At 50.8% G+C, this 15,168-nt stretch overlaps 1 protein-coding gene across 50 annotated transcripts in view; it reads right to left on the bottom strand.

Moving 5' to 3' along the window:
- The window catches only part of LOC111851449 (calcium/calmodulin-dependent protein kinase type II subunit beta), a 56,921-nt gene that overhangs the window by 9,733 nt on the left and 32,020 nt on the right, over positions 1-15,168 (bottom strand). For 5 of the 50 annotated variants that reach the window (XM_072714041.1, XM_072714052.1, XM_072714040.1 and 2 more), the window contains 6 exons: positions 13,914-13,951; positions 10,766-10,798; positions 8,796-8,864; positions 3,782-3,826; positions 1,797-1,845; positions 836-931 (listed from right to left, as the gene is read on the bottom strand). In XM_072714041.1, coding sequence (XP_072570142.1) covers positions 836-931; positions 1,797-1,845; positions 3,782-3,826; positions 8,796-8,864; positions 10,766-10,798; positions 13,914-13,951 — 330 coding nt within the window. The remainder of the gene's footprint in view (positions 1-835; positions 932-1,796; positions 1,846-3,781; positions 3,827-8,795; positions 8,865-10,765; positions 10,799-13,913; positions 13,952-15,168) is intronic. The other 45 variants (XM_072714061.1, XM_072714065.1, XM_023826424.2 and 42 more) reach the window with 20 other exon arrangements.

Here is a 15,168-nt window from a genome sequence, read left to right as displayed (position 1 = left end):
ATGCTCGCTTTAGACCCAGGGTCAAAGGTCAAAGTCAGAGCTACTTCAGGCCCTGGCAGAAACCTGGACACTGCAGCCTTTGAAGTGATAAAAAAAATACTCCGTTTTTCTGCTACTTCTGTTACTTAAGTTCTGCTAACTGGAATCACCTTTCCTATATATTTAGTCATGATTGAAAATGAAGGAGTGGGTCATTGCTGGCTGTGAAACCAAAAGCCTGAGCATTTGGATCAACAGAAAATAAAATAATAGCAGGGGGAGGTAGAGAAAATCCATATTTTTGTGAGTCAATCTGGTGTGTCGGCAGAGCGCTGTGGTTCCTGAAGGCTTGTGCCTGCAGTTCCTGCTCATAGCCACAGTGTGGCAGCAAGGTTCCCACACAAGTGTGCACACAGCAAGAGAAGGCTGGAATTTCTGGCACCTCAGATCTGTAATGGGGGCTGGGGTATTCTAAAACTAAATTACCCAGTGGTTACTGCTGAATCATCTGGGCAAGTGCAATTTCAATGCACTTCAAGGAACTTTTACCTTTTATGGGTGTGAGGTGGGATGCGGGTCGGACAGGAGTAGCGGAACACGGCCTGTCCTGCATGCCCGTCGAGGTGCTGGCTGGCGGCAGGAGGGGGTCCCTTTCGTGCCCATATGTGCTGGCATGCGCCCACAGCTGACTGGGGAGTCTGTTTGTGCGCGTGGGTGTTTGTACCAGACAGCACACGCGCACAAACAGCACAATGGTCGTAGAAGCCAGGTGCCCCTCATGAAGGGGAGGGGGCGGGTACAGGATAGGGCAGTAAGTGTCGGGGGGGCGGGGTCAGGTAGTTCCATGTCCACTTACAGAAGATGGCGGGGGTGGGGCTTTGCGGGGGCCCCGTCTCTGGCAGAGAGGTGCTGCTTGATTGGGTCTTAACTGAGCTGCTATCTAGACTCTTCCCTGTCCAGACCAGGAATAGGGGAAATTTGGGAGGGGGGGGGAGAAGGAGATAATGAAACATAAAAAAAGAAGACAGAGAACATGTGACACATGGTGGGGGAGGGGGGGGCAGAATTAGGACGGGGAGCCTTGAGCTCTCTATGCCCACTGATTGGACAGTGATTCCTGCATAAGAGTGGCTGGCAAAACACCTTTGATCGACAGGCCATTTTCCTGCACTGTCACCTGTGCATGTGACAGAGACTGACAGGCCGCACGGCCAGATAGGCGAGACACAGAGAGGAGCCGAAATCACACGCTGCTGTTCTGCCGAAGTCACACGAACCCTCCGTTTGCTATCCGTCCGTCACACTCGATCCCACGACGGCAAACTTGCTCCCACGCCAGATCCCACACGCGCATTTGTGCATTTGTGGTGCTGTGCCGTCACCTTTGCCGTCCTGCCTCCCACAGACACTGTTATAAATACGTCTCCCTCTCTCGTGTCGCCCTGCCAGTTTCCTCGCGGGTGCTATAAATACCCGTAAGGTGCCCTTACAGTGTCCTCTCTGGATGCCGTGTGACAGCCGCTCCAGTCTTTAACCTTCCCACTGCAAGCGCCGTCCCTGTACATCGTGACCCAGATAGCGCAGCTCCACAAATTGGACTGGCACAGAACTCTTCGGCGAGGGGCATGTGGGGCGTGCGGGGGAGGGTCTTGACGTGGACACCCTGCCAGCACGTCTAAGTGGGCGTGAGGGTTTGGGTAAGCGAACAGCAGCTACTGGGCCGCCTTCAGAGGGCGGCTCCGCTTCCTGCGATGGCCGTGACTGCCCCGTCAACCAGGGCGGGCGACTCAGGCCACCAAACGGCCGGTCGGACTCACCTTTCACGTCCTCGTCCTCAATGGTGGTGTTGCTGCTGTCAGAAGACTCCTGGGAGAGACCGGAGGGATACAGAGAGGAACAGAAAGAAAGAGAGAGACAGAGAGAGAGAGACAGTGGTGTTACTGCGGGGCAGTGCTGTGAGGCACAGTGAAACAGGCGTGCGGCTCCTGTGACGCCTGACCCGTCTGCCTGCACCAGTGCGCACAAACACACCACAAGACGGCGCAGAACAAGGACAAGCTGCCATCACCCACATTAGCCGGCGTTAAAATGCTCTGGTTCCTCACTCCCAGCCTCTCTCTCTCCCTCCCTGCAGGCGCCCACTCTCTCGCAAGCTGCCTGTCACAGAGGCTGCACAATAAGCTACTTGGGGGGGGGGGGGGGGGCAGGGCAGCCGGAGGGTCCCGGTTACTCTACACAGAGCGGACACAGGCAGGGATTGCGGTCAGCTGACTGTCGGCTCACGGGGAACCTCCCTGACTGTACTTCAGGATTTGAACAGCAGGGGGAACTGTGGAGTCAGCCGAGATTCGGAAATCAATTTTCTGGCTTGAGATCAACCTGGTTTCATCCGACAGATACATATCAGATCAGCAGACACATATCAGATCTGACAAATACATATCTGTCAGATTAATACTTATATAATGCACCCATAGTATATAGTGGATATTTAATACATCATTCTGCTTATTTATATACATTAATCTTGAATCTTCCCTTGAAAATGAGTGCCTTTTCTTGCTTTCTTCATCTCTTCTTGGGCACGCTCACGTCAATCATCCCTTCCCTCTTCGTTGGCAAAGTAGCTGCACCTTGCGGCCTCTGTTGCATATCCTAGTTTAAAGCAAACCCTGGCTTTCCTGGGGAGTTTAAGGGCACTTTTTAGGGCACTATTGGGCACAAACACCAAGGACCAGGGCACATGGGGGGGGGGGGGGGTGGCGAAGCTACTGACAGGGAGACAGTGAGAGAAACGGCGAGCAGGACCAGCAGTGGTACAGGGGAGCAAGCGACCTGTGTTATAAGACACACTCCTTGACCATTTCCCTCTCGTCAGCTGGAAAGGCAAAATGGCTGGGCTTAATTTCCTGCCCACAAATACACAAAGGCACACAACAGCCCATGGGAGGGGCTCCAGTTCTAGCTGTGAGGTTTTGCACTGTTTTGAGGGTGTGAAATGCTGCACTTGTCTGTTAGAGGCTGAGAGGCCCATCATTCTCAAAGGCTGCAGTTTTCCCAGTTGGCCACTTGGTGTCACTGTGGTACACTGAGAAATAATGCACTCAATTCATACTTGTCCCCAACTGCTCACGAATGGGGAAAAACAGCTATAAACAATTTACATTTCTAGCTATTTATATCAGCTCTTTAGTATATATTGTTCCATCAGTTTCAATCCTCTTAAGGCTGTCTATAATCTTAAAGTGCAGATATTAAACAACCCTACAGTCAATCCATTGACAGTAAGACACTTTTAAAATGAAACAACCACATTGAGGGATAACCAAAAGTACGAGTGCATCTGAAGAAGATTATAAAGATACCCAAGGCTGTTTATATCTATCAAAAACAGCCATACTTCCAATCAGGCTGACCTTAATAATTTGGTTCCCCATGGTGTTGATAGAATTGGCTAAACAACCCTAACCCTAAAGAAAAGCTCGTCTTCTTGCTGTTGATCACTTGACATGAGAACACAGCAGTGTGTGGCACTTCACACGCACAAGTCCTCACGGGAGGGTGGGTCGATTGAGCCCCCCCCACCCCTCCACACACGCACACACACACACACGCACACACACACACACACACACACACAACCACACGTAGAGGGGTGTGGGCTCAAACACCATGCTGGTATGACCCCAGTCACTGATGGCGTCCCAGAGACAGTGAGAAGGAGACAGAAACTCATGATGGGGGTTGGGGGGGGATGAGAGGCTGAGAAGTGGGTGGGCTGGAGGGGGGCGGGAAGATGTACCTTGATCCCATCCACTGGGTTATGGATAACAGTGGTCTGAGGCTCCTAGAGAGAGAGATAGTGCCAGCGAGATAGAGAGAGAGAGAGAGAGAGAGAGAGAGGGTGCAAGAGAGAGGGTGTGAGAGAGAAAGGGTGCAAGAGAGAGAGTGAGAGAAAGAGCGCCCGAGAGAGCGAGAGGGCACAAGAGAAAGGGAGGGTGAGGGAGGGAGAGAGAGAAAGAGGGAGAACGAGAGAGAGATGCAGAAGCGTGGGCGTGAGGATGAGAGATGGAGAAGAAGAGGCAAAGAAAGGAGGGAGGTGACAGCAGAAAGAAATGGAGGAAGAGCAAGAGAAGAGAGTGAATAATTAGGTCTGGAGGAAGAGAAACACAGATCACGGCAAGTGACGAGGTTAGCGGAAGAGGTTGGGTGGGGGGTCGTCATTATGGCCGTGGGGCTAAGAGAGCGAAAAAGAGGCCAAGGGGCACAGAGGGGACCTCTCCGCATGGGGCCACCCTGTCTCCCGGCAGCCCCCACGGCACGGCAAGCATACTGCCCCGCTGGGCCGAGGTTGCATTAAGCGATGGCCAGCTTCTGCCTGAGGTGGGGGGGTGTTTGGTAGCACACACACAGTTGAGGTTTATCCATCTGGATGGCAGAGGGCTGCGTGTCTCCCCAGGACACGTATCGCTTCACCTGATGTCTTCCATGTGAACCGCGGCAAACCCCCAGCTTAAAAGGCCCTCTTTGGTATGAGCAAAGGGACAGCTGGGCTCCTTAAGAGGGGGGTGGTGGATGGTGGTCTTATCCCTGGGACAAGTTATGGAAAATGCTTACGTGATTGCTAGATTTCTGCTTTTCTGTTTAGGGTGCCACATGCTGTCTCAAGGGATCCCATGAACACCAAGGGGCAGGACATCGGCCGCTGAATGATTTGGGGTTAGGTGCCCTGGGTGAGGATGACCCGCACGGCCATTGTCTGGAGGGGGGAGCTTGGGGGCTAGGAGGTGTTTTTGGAAGGTCATCCTCTGGAGTGCAAAGCCGAGGAGGTCAGTGGCCATGAGCATGTCGGAGTTAGATCCATGTCAAGAAGCTCGACACAGTAATCTATGTATCAAAGTTATCAACCTTTTACGTCTCATTTATTAATGATGGACAAAATGATGCTTCATGAACCATTTGCTGTATTTTTTTGACCCCACTAGATGGTGCCCACTATTCAATAAAAGGGTACAAAGCACGTCCCAAAGCAAACCAAGTGCACCATCTAGTGGGGTCAGAAAGTATAGCAAATGGTTCATGAAACGGCTTTTTGTCCATCACTATCATTTATAGGCTTATATTACATTGAATACAATTTATTATAGTAGATGAAATGCTTGGAATTGATTTGTATATCATGGTGAGCTGGAGTGCTCAGGAGGATCTCTGCAGAGCTTGAGAAAGCACTTAGCAAATGAATTAAAGATGAATCTTTTCTGAGACACATGATGTCACTGCTGTACATTCCCATAAGCTGACAGGCCAGACGAGAGCAGCCCGCTCTTGACTTTTCTCCTCCCCTGGTCATTAAGGCCTCGTGTTCCTCAAGAGATCTGTCTCTGATCTGTGATACCTTCATCACAGTGTTTGTCAAGAAGTTTGGGAAGGAATAAAAGTTCACGAAAGTTAGACGATGTGAAACGAGGTCATGGACGACGAATGGATTCAGAAAAATCCAGAGAGAAAGTCTTGACCTAAATAATAGTTAATAATAATAATTAAGTAACTGTTTCTCTGGTAATGGTTATACGATTCCTATATGCTTTTCATGGTACTTTCAGTTTCAGAAGAGGTTGTCTCATTTATTCTAGTTTTCGTCCCTTCATGTGCATTATTCATCCAATTGCATAACAAATAATTCACTTGAAAATGTCTCATTTAAATGAAATCTTAAATTTAAATGTCTTCTTCAAGTTATTCAGTCTTGAGGAAAGAGGGTTATTCAGTCCTCTGAAAACGCTCACTTGGTTATTTTTTAAAACACCGGATTGGTTGTTATAGTAACAAGCCAGGGAACGTTAAAGCTTGCTTCATAAAACCAAGACGCTGGGGATACATTTTTTTACATGTACAATGGGGTAGCTATGTAATGCTGCTTTGTCAGATGGAACACTGCACTGAAAAACGTGGGCATATCCATCACTGCTTAACATGACTGTTTTAACTGTTGAGGACGGCATGACTGTGGATATCTGCTGTGCTTGTATTGGGCAAGATCATTACATATGTTCACAGGGTCCGTCTCATTGGTCCACCGTGTAGCCAACCGGCAGCCAACACATTTCTGCATCGCTGTGGCTGCTTTGTCACCACGGCAACGGTCACCCTGGGAAACAGCTACATCTACGACAGCAGCGGCTCGAGATTCCAGGCACGGCGTGGGGAGTCGGAGACTGAAGCGGGACTTGAGGCAACAGGCTAAAGCGAAAGGCACGCTAAGGAAATAACAGCAATGCTCTCTAGCGCCCCCCATATGGATCTGTTAGGCAGATACCCGGCACAGCACAGACCTGCCTTTGCTTATGTACGTGGTAAATGCTGTCACTCTGCGGCTTTGTCAGAAGGCCCATCGGGCATCTCCTAACGCACCCTGCGGCCACCACTACCACATCCCTGTCCTGATGGCTGACCTCTGCACCAGGGGTCACTGAACGAGCTCCCAACCCACGGAAGTAACTGCTGTCAGCGTGTTCAAATCTGACCGGAGCATTTTTGTTTTATACACCCCCATACATCAATAATTCTTCAATTACTAGAACATGTCCGTTTCACTCATACCTTCATTAATATATATAACCATTGTTCATATTACTGTTTGAGTAAAATCCCCGTTTTTAGCAAAGATCTCATCTCGCAGTGTTGACTGTACAGCAGTGAATAGCATATTTCATGCATCAGTACATAACAATTGCTTCCGAAGATATAAAAACATATACAGTGTATTTTTATGTTCCTTTGACATTTGGGATTGCTGGTAACTGACATGTATGTGACCTTTGAATAACGAACTCAATGGACAGTGAAGTACAAGCATCTCTTTTTTGTGGTGACCATTTGGCTGGAAGTAATTCGGTGGATTGTGACACTGGTAGATAAAGCCATTTCGGGGGGGGGGGGGGGGGCGGTGGCTGGAGACTGTTGGAGGGTTGAGAGCAGACGGCCCACTCGGACCAAACGGTGAGTGGATATTGAGCCTTTGCCGTACTATCCCACAGGCCACTGGGTGAAAACGAGTATTAATGCTGCACAAACAGCTGGGGGTGGGGGGGGGTCCTTCAGAGTACCAAGAGACAGAAGATACGTCCCCAAGGAAACACATGGTGGGGAAGAAATGACATAAACACGTTCACATCTGTCGAGGACTCTGGCATTTTCAGAAAGACACACACACACATACATACACACACACACATACATACACACACATACATACACACACACACATACATACACACACAGGCACGCTCACACATATATAGCTACACGCAGTGCGGGGTGAGCAGCGGTATGGGAGTGAGCGGCATGAACAGGGCGGGAGGAGAATGACGGCATGGCAGTGTGACAACAGCAAGGCTGCCTCAGGTTTCTATCAGGCGTTTTCCCTTTGGGGGGGGGGTGGAACTCAGCACAGGGTCTCTGTAAACACACACGCACACACACACACATACATGCGCACGCGCCTCTGCCCCCGCACACGCGTGCAGGCAAGCCAGAGCCGAAACACGCACACACACAGCAGCATTAAAGGGCAGCTATGAAGGATCCTAAAAATACGGTGATATATGGCTCCAAATGTCGCTAGGCCCATTCGGGTCACAGTGCCACACACTGACGACGCCCTTAACTGGACCACATTCCTCTCCGCGGTCCCCACAGCTGTCACACTCCTCACAAGATTTTTAACGGAGAAAGCGGGACAGTGCAAGCGGTCATGGTTGAACGGGAACCCTCACAGCTATCTGTGGTAAACGTTAGCAAACGTTCCCTACGCTGACTTAGCCAACGGAGTAACTGCGTACGGTGTTTTTACCGCATTTGGTCAAACGAGACGACGTAAATAACCAAGGAATCTCCTGGATGAAAATATCAATGGCAAAAGGCAAATATTACAAGGCACGTCAACACATGGCAAAGCGTCTGTACATATATCTGTCTGCTAAGAATAACAGTGACCCATTTCCCGCCCTGAAGTGGCGTCACGTGATTTAGCCCAGTAGCCCGAGGTGTAAAGAAAAAATTGAGAAACAGGAAGTAGACCGTGGAAAACAAGGATTTGTCTTAGGAAATTTGTCTTAAACTTAAGTAGTTCAGGTAAAATAAAATGTTAATGATTGTTCAGTAACAAAGGTAGCCTTAATCATTTAAGTGGATGGACGGCACATTCCCGCAAAAACATGGATTTTCACAAATGGGCAAACTCCTAAGACGGCCATCACAGGAAGCCCCCGGACAGCAGGGATATCTGGGAAGTGGAGTTTGGTCGTTCGGCTATTTTCATCACGCCCCTGCTCTAGTTGCAATCTGTTATCATTAAGATGCTGAAGGGTTGACATTGCAAACGTGGACGGGAGGTCTAATTTTAAATCCCACCCAGAGCACATAGATGGGATCTGTGTAATAGCAACAGGCTTGCCGAGTAGGGCACTTAACCTGAATCGCTCTAGTAAGTATTCAGCTATAAAAATGGGTTACGCAACACAAGGGGCTCGGAATAAGGGCGTCGATAAGCCAATGGACGAAGCGAATGTGATGTAATGTCGAGCTTGACTGACCACACAGGAGGGACTGGCCACGAATCAGATGCTGAGATGTGTTGATTGACAGAGAGAGGGGCAACAGGAACTGTCATAAGGGACTGATGCTGACTGTGAACAACAGGGAAAGAGACAGGGAGAGAGAGAGAGAGAGAGAGGACAGTGGAGCCAGAGCAGGAGCATGAGAGAGAGAGAAAGAGAGATAGAGAGAGAGAGAGAGAGAGATAAAGATTTAAATACCAGGGCAGGAGAGGGGACGTTTCCCTTGGGGCTGGTGACTATGCTGTTTTTCGTGCTGTTTGACTGCGGCTGTGCAGGAAACACAACACAGTATTAAAGTGAGTCAACCGACATGAAGGAGTCAAAACAAGCAGCACACAGATAAACTTGGTCGGCACTGACTGTACTTTCTGATTGTTCTTTACTGTGCATCTGGCCTGGACAATAAATAAAAACGTGTCAGCCTATAAATTATTTATCATTTTAAACAAATTAGTCACAATATTTCTCACTCTCTCAGTACACTGTCTTTGTAAGTTTGGTCAGAATATGGTACTGATTGGTCGTGACTAATGGCTCTTTTCAGTGTCTGTCATATGAATGGCAGCCAATTGGAGTGGTGAGTGTGCAGTTGTGGGCGGGGTTAGACAATGACTGCAGAAGAAACATCAAAAAGGAAAGAGACGAAATACAGCTTCTAAAAAGCCGAGCGCTGAGACGAGTCATCAACCGGCGAAACAGCCACAGAGCCGAGGAGGAGGAGGAGGAAGAGGACGTCCTCACAGGCACAGAACATGGGCGACACACGCGAGGAGTCAGGGCTCCCAAGCACACAGAAGTGCACACGCACACACGCACACAGAAGTGCACACGCAAATACGCACACAGAAGTGCACACGCACGTACGCACACAGAAGTGCACACGCACACACAAGTGCACACGAAGACGGGCGAGGCCAGTGCAGCTCAGCAACACGCCGACAACACGGTACACAGCAGAGGCCATCGCACAGACGAAACGGAGGGACCAGCGTCGACTTCTACGCACATTCAAACACAAAGCAAAGGCTCCGGTGGGGATAGACCACCGTACACACTTCAGCACAATGTCACACGCGCGAGCCAGAAAAGGCTACGGTGGGGATAGACCACCGTACACACTTCAGCACAATGTCACACGCGCGAGCCAGAAAAGGCTACGGTGGGGATAGACCACCGTACACACTTCAGCACACTGTCACACGCGCGAGCCAGAAAAGGCTCCGTTGGGGATAGACCACCGTACACACTTCAGCACACTGTCACACGCGCGAGCCAGAAAAGGCTCCGGTGGGGATAGACCACCGTACACACTTCAACACAATGTCACACGCGCGAGCCAGAAAATGCTACGGTGGGGATAGACCACCATAAACACTTCAGCACACTGTCACACGCGCGAGCCAGACTCAGAGGATGCTCACCCAGAGCACTCAAGGGGATGTTAAACAGCAGGGGCCACAGGCACTGGACTATACTGATTTAAGGGCGTTTCCCTAAGTTCAGCAAATTATGGCATCATTAGAACTCGTAAATCCACAAACGGAGAGCCATGTGGGACCTTTTCCCCAGGACCGGTTCTTAATGGGAAGACGTTCACGATCACTGCAGGTCCCTCTGCCAGATCTCCGGTTGGGCCAGAAGCCAGGCCCGCCGCAGTAAAGTGCATCCTCAGTGACCACTGCGCACCATCAAAGCCCGAGGACCGCCTCAGAAAACCCCACGAGGCCCCTGGTCAGACATGGGCGAGGAAAGACCAGGCTCACGGAAAGTCCGGTGCCCAAACTGTCGCTTCCTTCGCTGCAGTTTGGTTTGTGTTACAATGGAAGCGAGAAAAAAAGGTGGCCTAATTTCAGTCAGCCAGAGAAACAGAACACACAGGGGGGGCTTCGTCCAAATGAAAAAGCAGCCCTTCTGCCAAAGTGGGGAAGAACAAGTTTTCACTTCTCCTTCCTAAACACATGGAACTTCAGTAACTTTTATCAATATCAAGTACTTTTAAATACTGTTTTGAAACTTACAAGTTCAGGAAGAGTAAGGAGGGAGGAACAAAAGGGAAAAATGTCAGTTGTGGAGATGAGAAGAGCAGGATCAGGAGAAGAATGGATGGAAAAAAATGCATCAAGGAGGAGACAAGGTATAGAGGAGGTGATGGAAAATGGAGTCCTCACCATGTACTGGACCGTCGAGCTTGACTTCCTCTTCTGGTCCAGGTGATGGTTGAGATGATTGGGAATGGCAGCGACAACGAGGTAGTGATGGGGGGGGGGGGTGTCAGCGAATGGGAGAAAGAGAATGAGAGAAATGTATGTTACGCGCCATGTGAAACACACGCCTCGGCCGCGCACATCATCTTCCCGCCAAATCTGGCATCGGTGACGGTGCGCTGGCGGGATCAAAAGGAGTATTAGGAAAGGACGGCGTCTGAGGACGGAGAGATGGGAGACTGGGGCTGCCAGAGGAGGAGGAAGGAAAGAGGGCAGGAATGTCGAGACTCAAGCTGAGGAGGGCGGGAAGCAGATAAGTGCATGGCAGAGGCCGTGGCACCATGTGAGCCAGAGCTGGCAGGATGGCAACGCAGCTACCATGGATTTGGTGCCGAAGCCGGAGCTGCTAATGACTGCTGCTGATGGTCTGCAGCTGATAGTCTGCAGCTGATAGTCTGCAGCTGATAGTCTGCAGCTGATAGTCTGCAGCTGATAGTCTGCAGCTGATAGTCTGCAGCTGATAGTCTGCAGCTGATGGTCTGCTGCTGATGGTCTGCTGCTGATGGTCTGCTGCTGATGGTCTGCTGCTGATGGTCTGCGGATTATACCCTCTATACAGAATATCAAAAAAACACTGTTCTGCTGTATTTCAAAGACAGCAATTGGACAGTGATGTGACGTAGGATTAAGGAGATTGATCTGGAACAGCATGAGCGCACTAAGGTGTGCTATTGTCTGTAAAATATATAATGCTAAATTACAGAGGGAGTCTGCTGTAGAAAAAATGTGGGAGTTACACACCAGACTCCTTTTATATGTGTCGGTTTCTCCGTATCTGCAGATTGCAGGCAGCACCACCACTGCAGGCACGCTGCTGTCTCTACGAACTGCATATCCCATGGGGCAGTGCGGGAAAGTAGGCACCAACCGACCAATGATCTGTCGTCTCCCGTCAGACCTGTAGGTGGCTACCGTGAATGATGGAAGTCAGACGGCAAAAGGGGCTAAAGTATCTCACCTGTAAGGCAAGGAAGCCCTTTCAGTAAGAACCTCCTCGCAAATCGCAAGGATAGTGAACTCAGCTAAAAAAAAAAAAAAAATACATGGGTATATTCTGAGACAGATGGGAGGTTACCAAGGTAACGGCTGCCCCGGACCGTGGCAGTTGGGACAGCCCGAATGCACTCATGCAGGTGTGCGGCTGCACGGGTGGAAGGGGAGGCCTGGCAGGCAAAGGCAGCAGGGAAGAGGAGCAAACCCCCTGAAATGTCAGAGTGCGGATACAGGGGGAGCCTGTTGCTAGGCGATGACGGAGGCGCACTGGAAGGCTCTATTTCTGTCACCGAGTTTCCAGGGTTCCGACTGGCAGCTATTCCTAGAACCGGACTCACATTCCCAGCTGAGCTGACCCCACCCCACCAAGTCAACACACGCATACACACACGCCCACCCAAGGCTGTGTGCGTGTGTGTGTGCACGCGCGTATGTGGGGGCTGGGGGGGAGGGGGTTTGGCGTAGCAGAGGCGGGCAGATCTGTGAGGATGGCGCACAGAAAACCCAGGAGAAAGAAAGCAATGCAGAGAGGAGAGAGAATAAACAAACGGAGGAATAAAGAATAAGAACAACCAGCAATGTTTAAAATAGCTCAGTTATGAAAGTGAGAACAGAGACGCGGCCTTTGACACAGCAGGGGGGCCGGGGGGGGGGAGGGGCAGCAGCGATGCCCAGAAGCTCCAGCCCTTTCCCCGTGCCCCACGGGAAGTACTACAGCCGCCTCGCACGCCAGCGGATGGGTGTCTGCGGAGAAACCAGCACCGGTGTCGGATATCTGCAGAATGGCCATGCGATGGGCGCGAAGGGGGCCGACCTGAAGGCCACCGCGGGGGCCCCGAGACACCCACCCGAGGCTGGGGGTCCAGGGTGGAGTCACCTGGGTAAAGAGCAGGCAGAGGCAGCTGGGGGCGGGGCAGGGGCGAGGCGGGGCGAGGCTCCACCTTTCTCTATGCACCAATCTCCCACCCCTAACCTGACTCATGTTATCCAGCAGCCCCCACGGCACGCATACGGCACTAACAATGCGCAATAAACGGAAACGCCATAGTGAACAAGACAAATAAATTACGCTCTAATAAACAGTAATGGCAGAAGTTAATTACACAACGCAGACGATGGTGTTGGAGGTAAATAAGGGATGACGTTAGCCATGGGGATCTGCTCTGGTCTCCGGAATAACGGGAATACGGCGCCGCAGGAAACGTCGGGCCTGATTAATCACCGGGCGAGCCTGCAGACAGCTGTCTGCTTTAGAGCGACATCACACGGGCAGCCGCGGTGAAACATGTCCCCCACCTGCACGACTGAGGTGGGGGGCGGGGGGGCATTCTGCATTACAAATAATACCTTTAAGATCTGATACTGAGATTGAGGGAAACCATGACAGGCTGGTTTGGTCATATTTTTCCAGAAATGTCAATGTACATGGGGGGGGGGCAACTATGGTTCTTTAGAATGCCCAGCACTCTGAGCCGGGGCCTGACCCCCATGCCGCGTGCGGCGTGACCACATGCCACAGCTCATCGCAGTCATGTGACCTGTGCCAGGACGGCACGCGCTTGGTCTGCGGGGGGCTGGGATGTCAGTCACTGAGGGAGCCTCTGGAGGGCGCTGTGGCCTTCCGATGCTGCCTGGGGTCTCGGGGCTCTTATATAAACACACGCGTCCACTCACAGATTTACACACTTAAATATTCACATAAACGCAGGCTACAGACAAATACACACACTTAAGCTAATACAATAAGAGACAGAAATAAGCTTGGACAACATGGACACAAATATGCATGTGAACAGGTAAACACACACACACACACACACACACACAACTCATCTCTGTCTCAAACACACACGCAGCAGAAAAACACAGCGATCAGAGGCAGCTCAGTGATCACTTCCAGGTGACAGGAGCACATAAGTGATACGAGAGAGTCGGCATTACAGATACAGACAGGACAGCATTAGCAACAATAATCTAAACCAGAGAGGAAAGGAGTTAATGACGACAGGATGGGCCAAGGGGACAGAAAGAGGCTGGGGTTGGCATCTATCTGTCTTACCTTGACATCCGCCTTCTTGTTGAGTAGACTCTTGGCTGCTGTAGAACGCAGAAAAGAAAGAGAGAGAGATATTCAGTGGGGGACTCCATACAGATGACAGAGGAAACCAGAGAACGTGCCAAGGATCTCCCGGCCGTGACAGCCTCCCCCTAAACACCAGCTTCATCCACTGGCCGCGAGGTGCTGGTCATGCAGAGGACAGTACTACAGGCTCGAAGACCGCCGGCCAGGAGTCTAAAAGAAGAGCGACGGCCGGCCGGCCCCGTAAGAAGAGAGACTTGATGGAAGGATCTGAATGCCTTAGTTTGAATTTCAAAGCTTGGCCGCTACCGAAATAGTCTGATGTGACATGAAAATAGCGACAGGGGGCATCACAGCTGGGACTCTAAACCAGGAGATACGTCGGGGAAAAACTAGCAGATCAGAGCTGCCTCCCTTGCCTGTTGACCTGGACAAATGATGCTCTATCTCTGTTACTCAAACGTAAATCACGTGCTGCTCTTCGCCCCGTTTTCACTTCTTCTGGAAGCGATGAGGCAGTAAAACGAGGGTCACATGATCAAGTTGTTAATGTCTATCCGCGGAGGCAGAACGGCAGGCTGAGGGTTTAACCTGGCACAGTATTAAAGGTGCCCAGCCGAAGTGCGTCCACACGCTGCAGGTGGCTGGGCTAAACTGGGCCGCGGAGAGACACGCACATACATACATCATGTACATATTTATAAATACAGGCATAAAAATACACAGCACAGTAGACATATATAGAAAAATACAAATATATTTTGCACCCTCCCACATTGGCACACCGATGACCTCGTTTCCCACAGATGAACGCGCAGAGGTTGCAAGCTGGTAAAAATTGGCTTGCATGCGACACAACTGCAGTTCCTGCTTCCAGAATTGCACCATCGCATCGCAATTTTATGTTAACCCAACGAAAACGAAAAGAGACTGTGCCGTGCCGGCTGGGAGTGAGTTTCACAAAGGAAAAGGGCGCAGCGTCATGCGGCACTGAAATGCGACGTCACCTAAAATGCAAACAGAAGGTTCCCTGAGGGCCCCTTTAGGGTGTCTGTCTACCTTCAGCCCATGTCCCTGAACGTACGGCGGCTCCTCTGCCAACCAAAACACCGTGACGTGCAAAACTTCAGGCCAATGCACGTGCTGGCATTGAAGTTTCTTGGCTCCATTTCTCGACCCAGGCCACAGGGGTCGACTGTCATTTCTCAGAACCACTGCTGTTCCGAACCCCCCT

This window comes from Paramormyrops kingsleyae, chromosome 7 (genome assembly GCF_048594095.1).
Source record: "Paramormyrops kingsleyae isolate MSU_618 chromosome 7, PKINGS_0.4, whole genome shotgun sequence".
Lineage (NCBI taxonomy): Eukaryota > Metazoa > Chordata > Actinopteri > Osteoglossiformes > Mormyridae > Paramormyrops > Paramormyrops kingsleyae.
The sequence above is the reverse complement of the archived record's forward strand: the minus strand, read 5'-3'. Positions and strand labels throughout refer to the sequence as shown.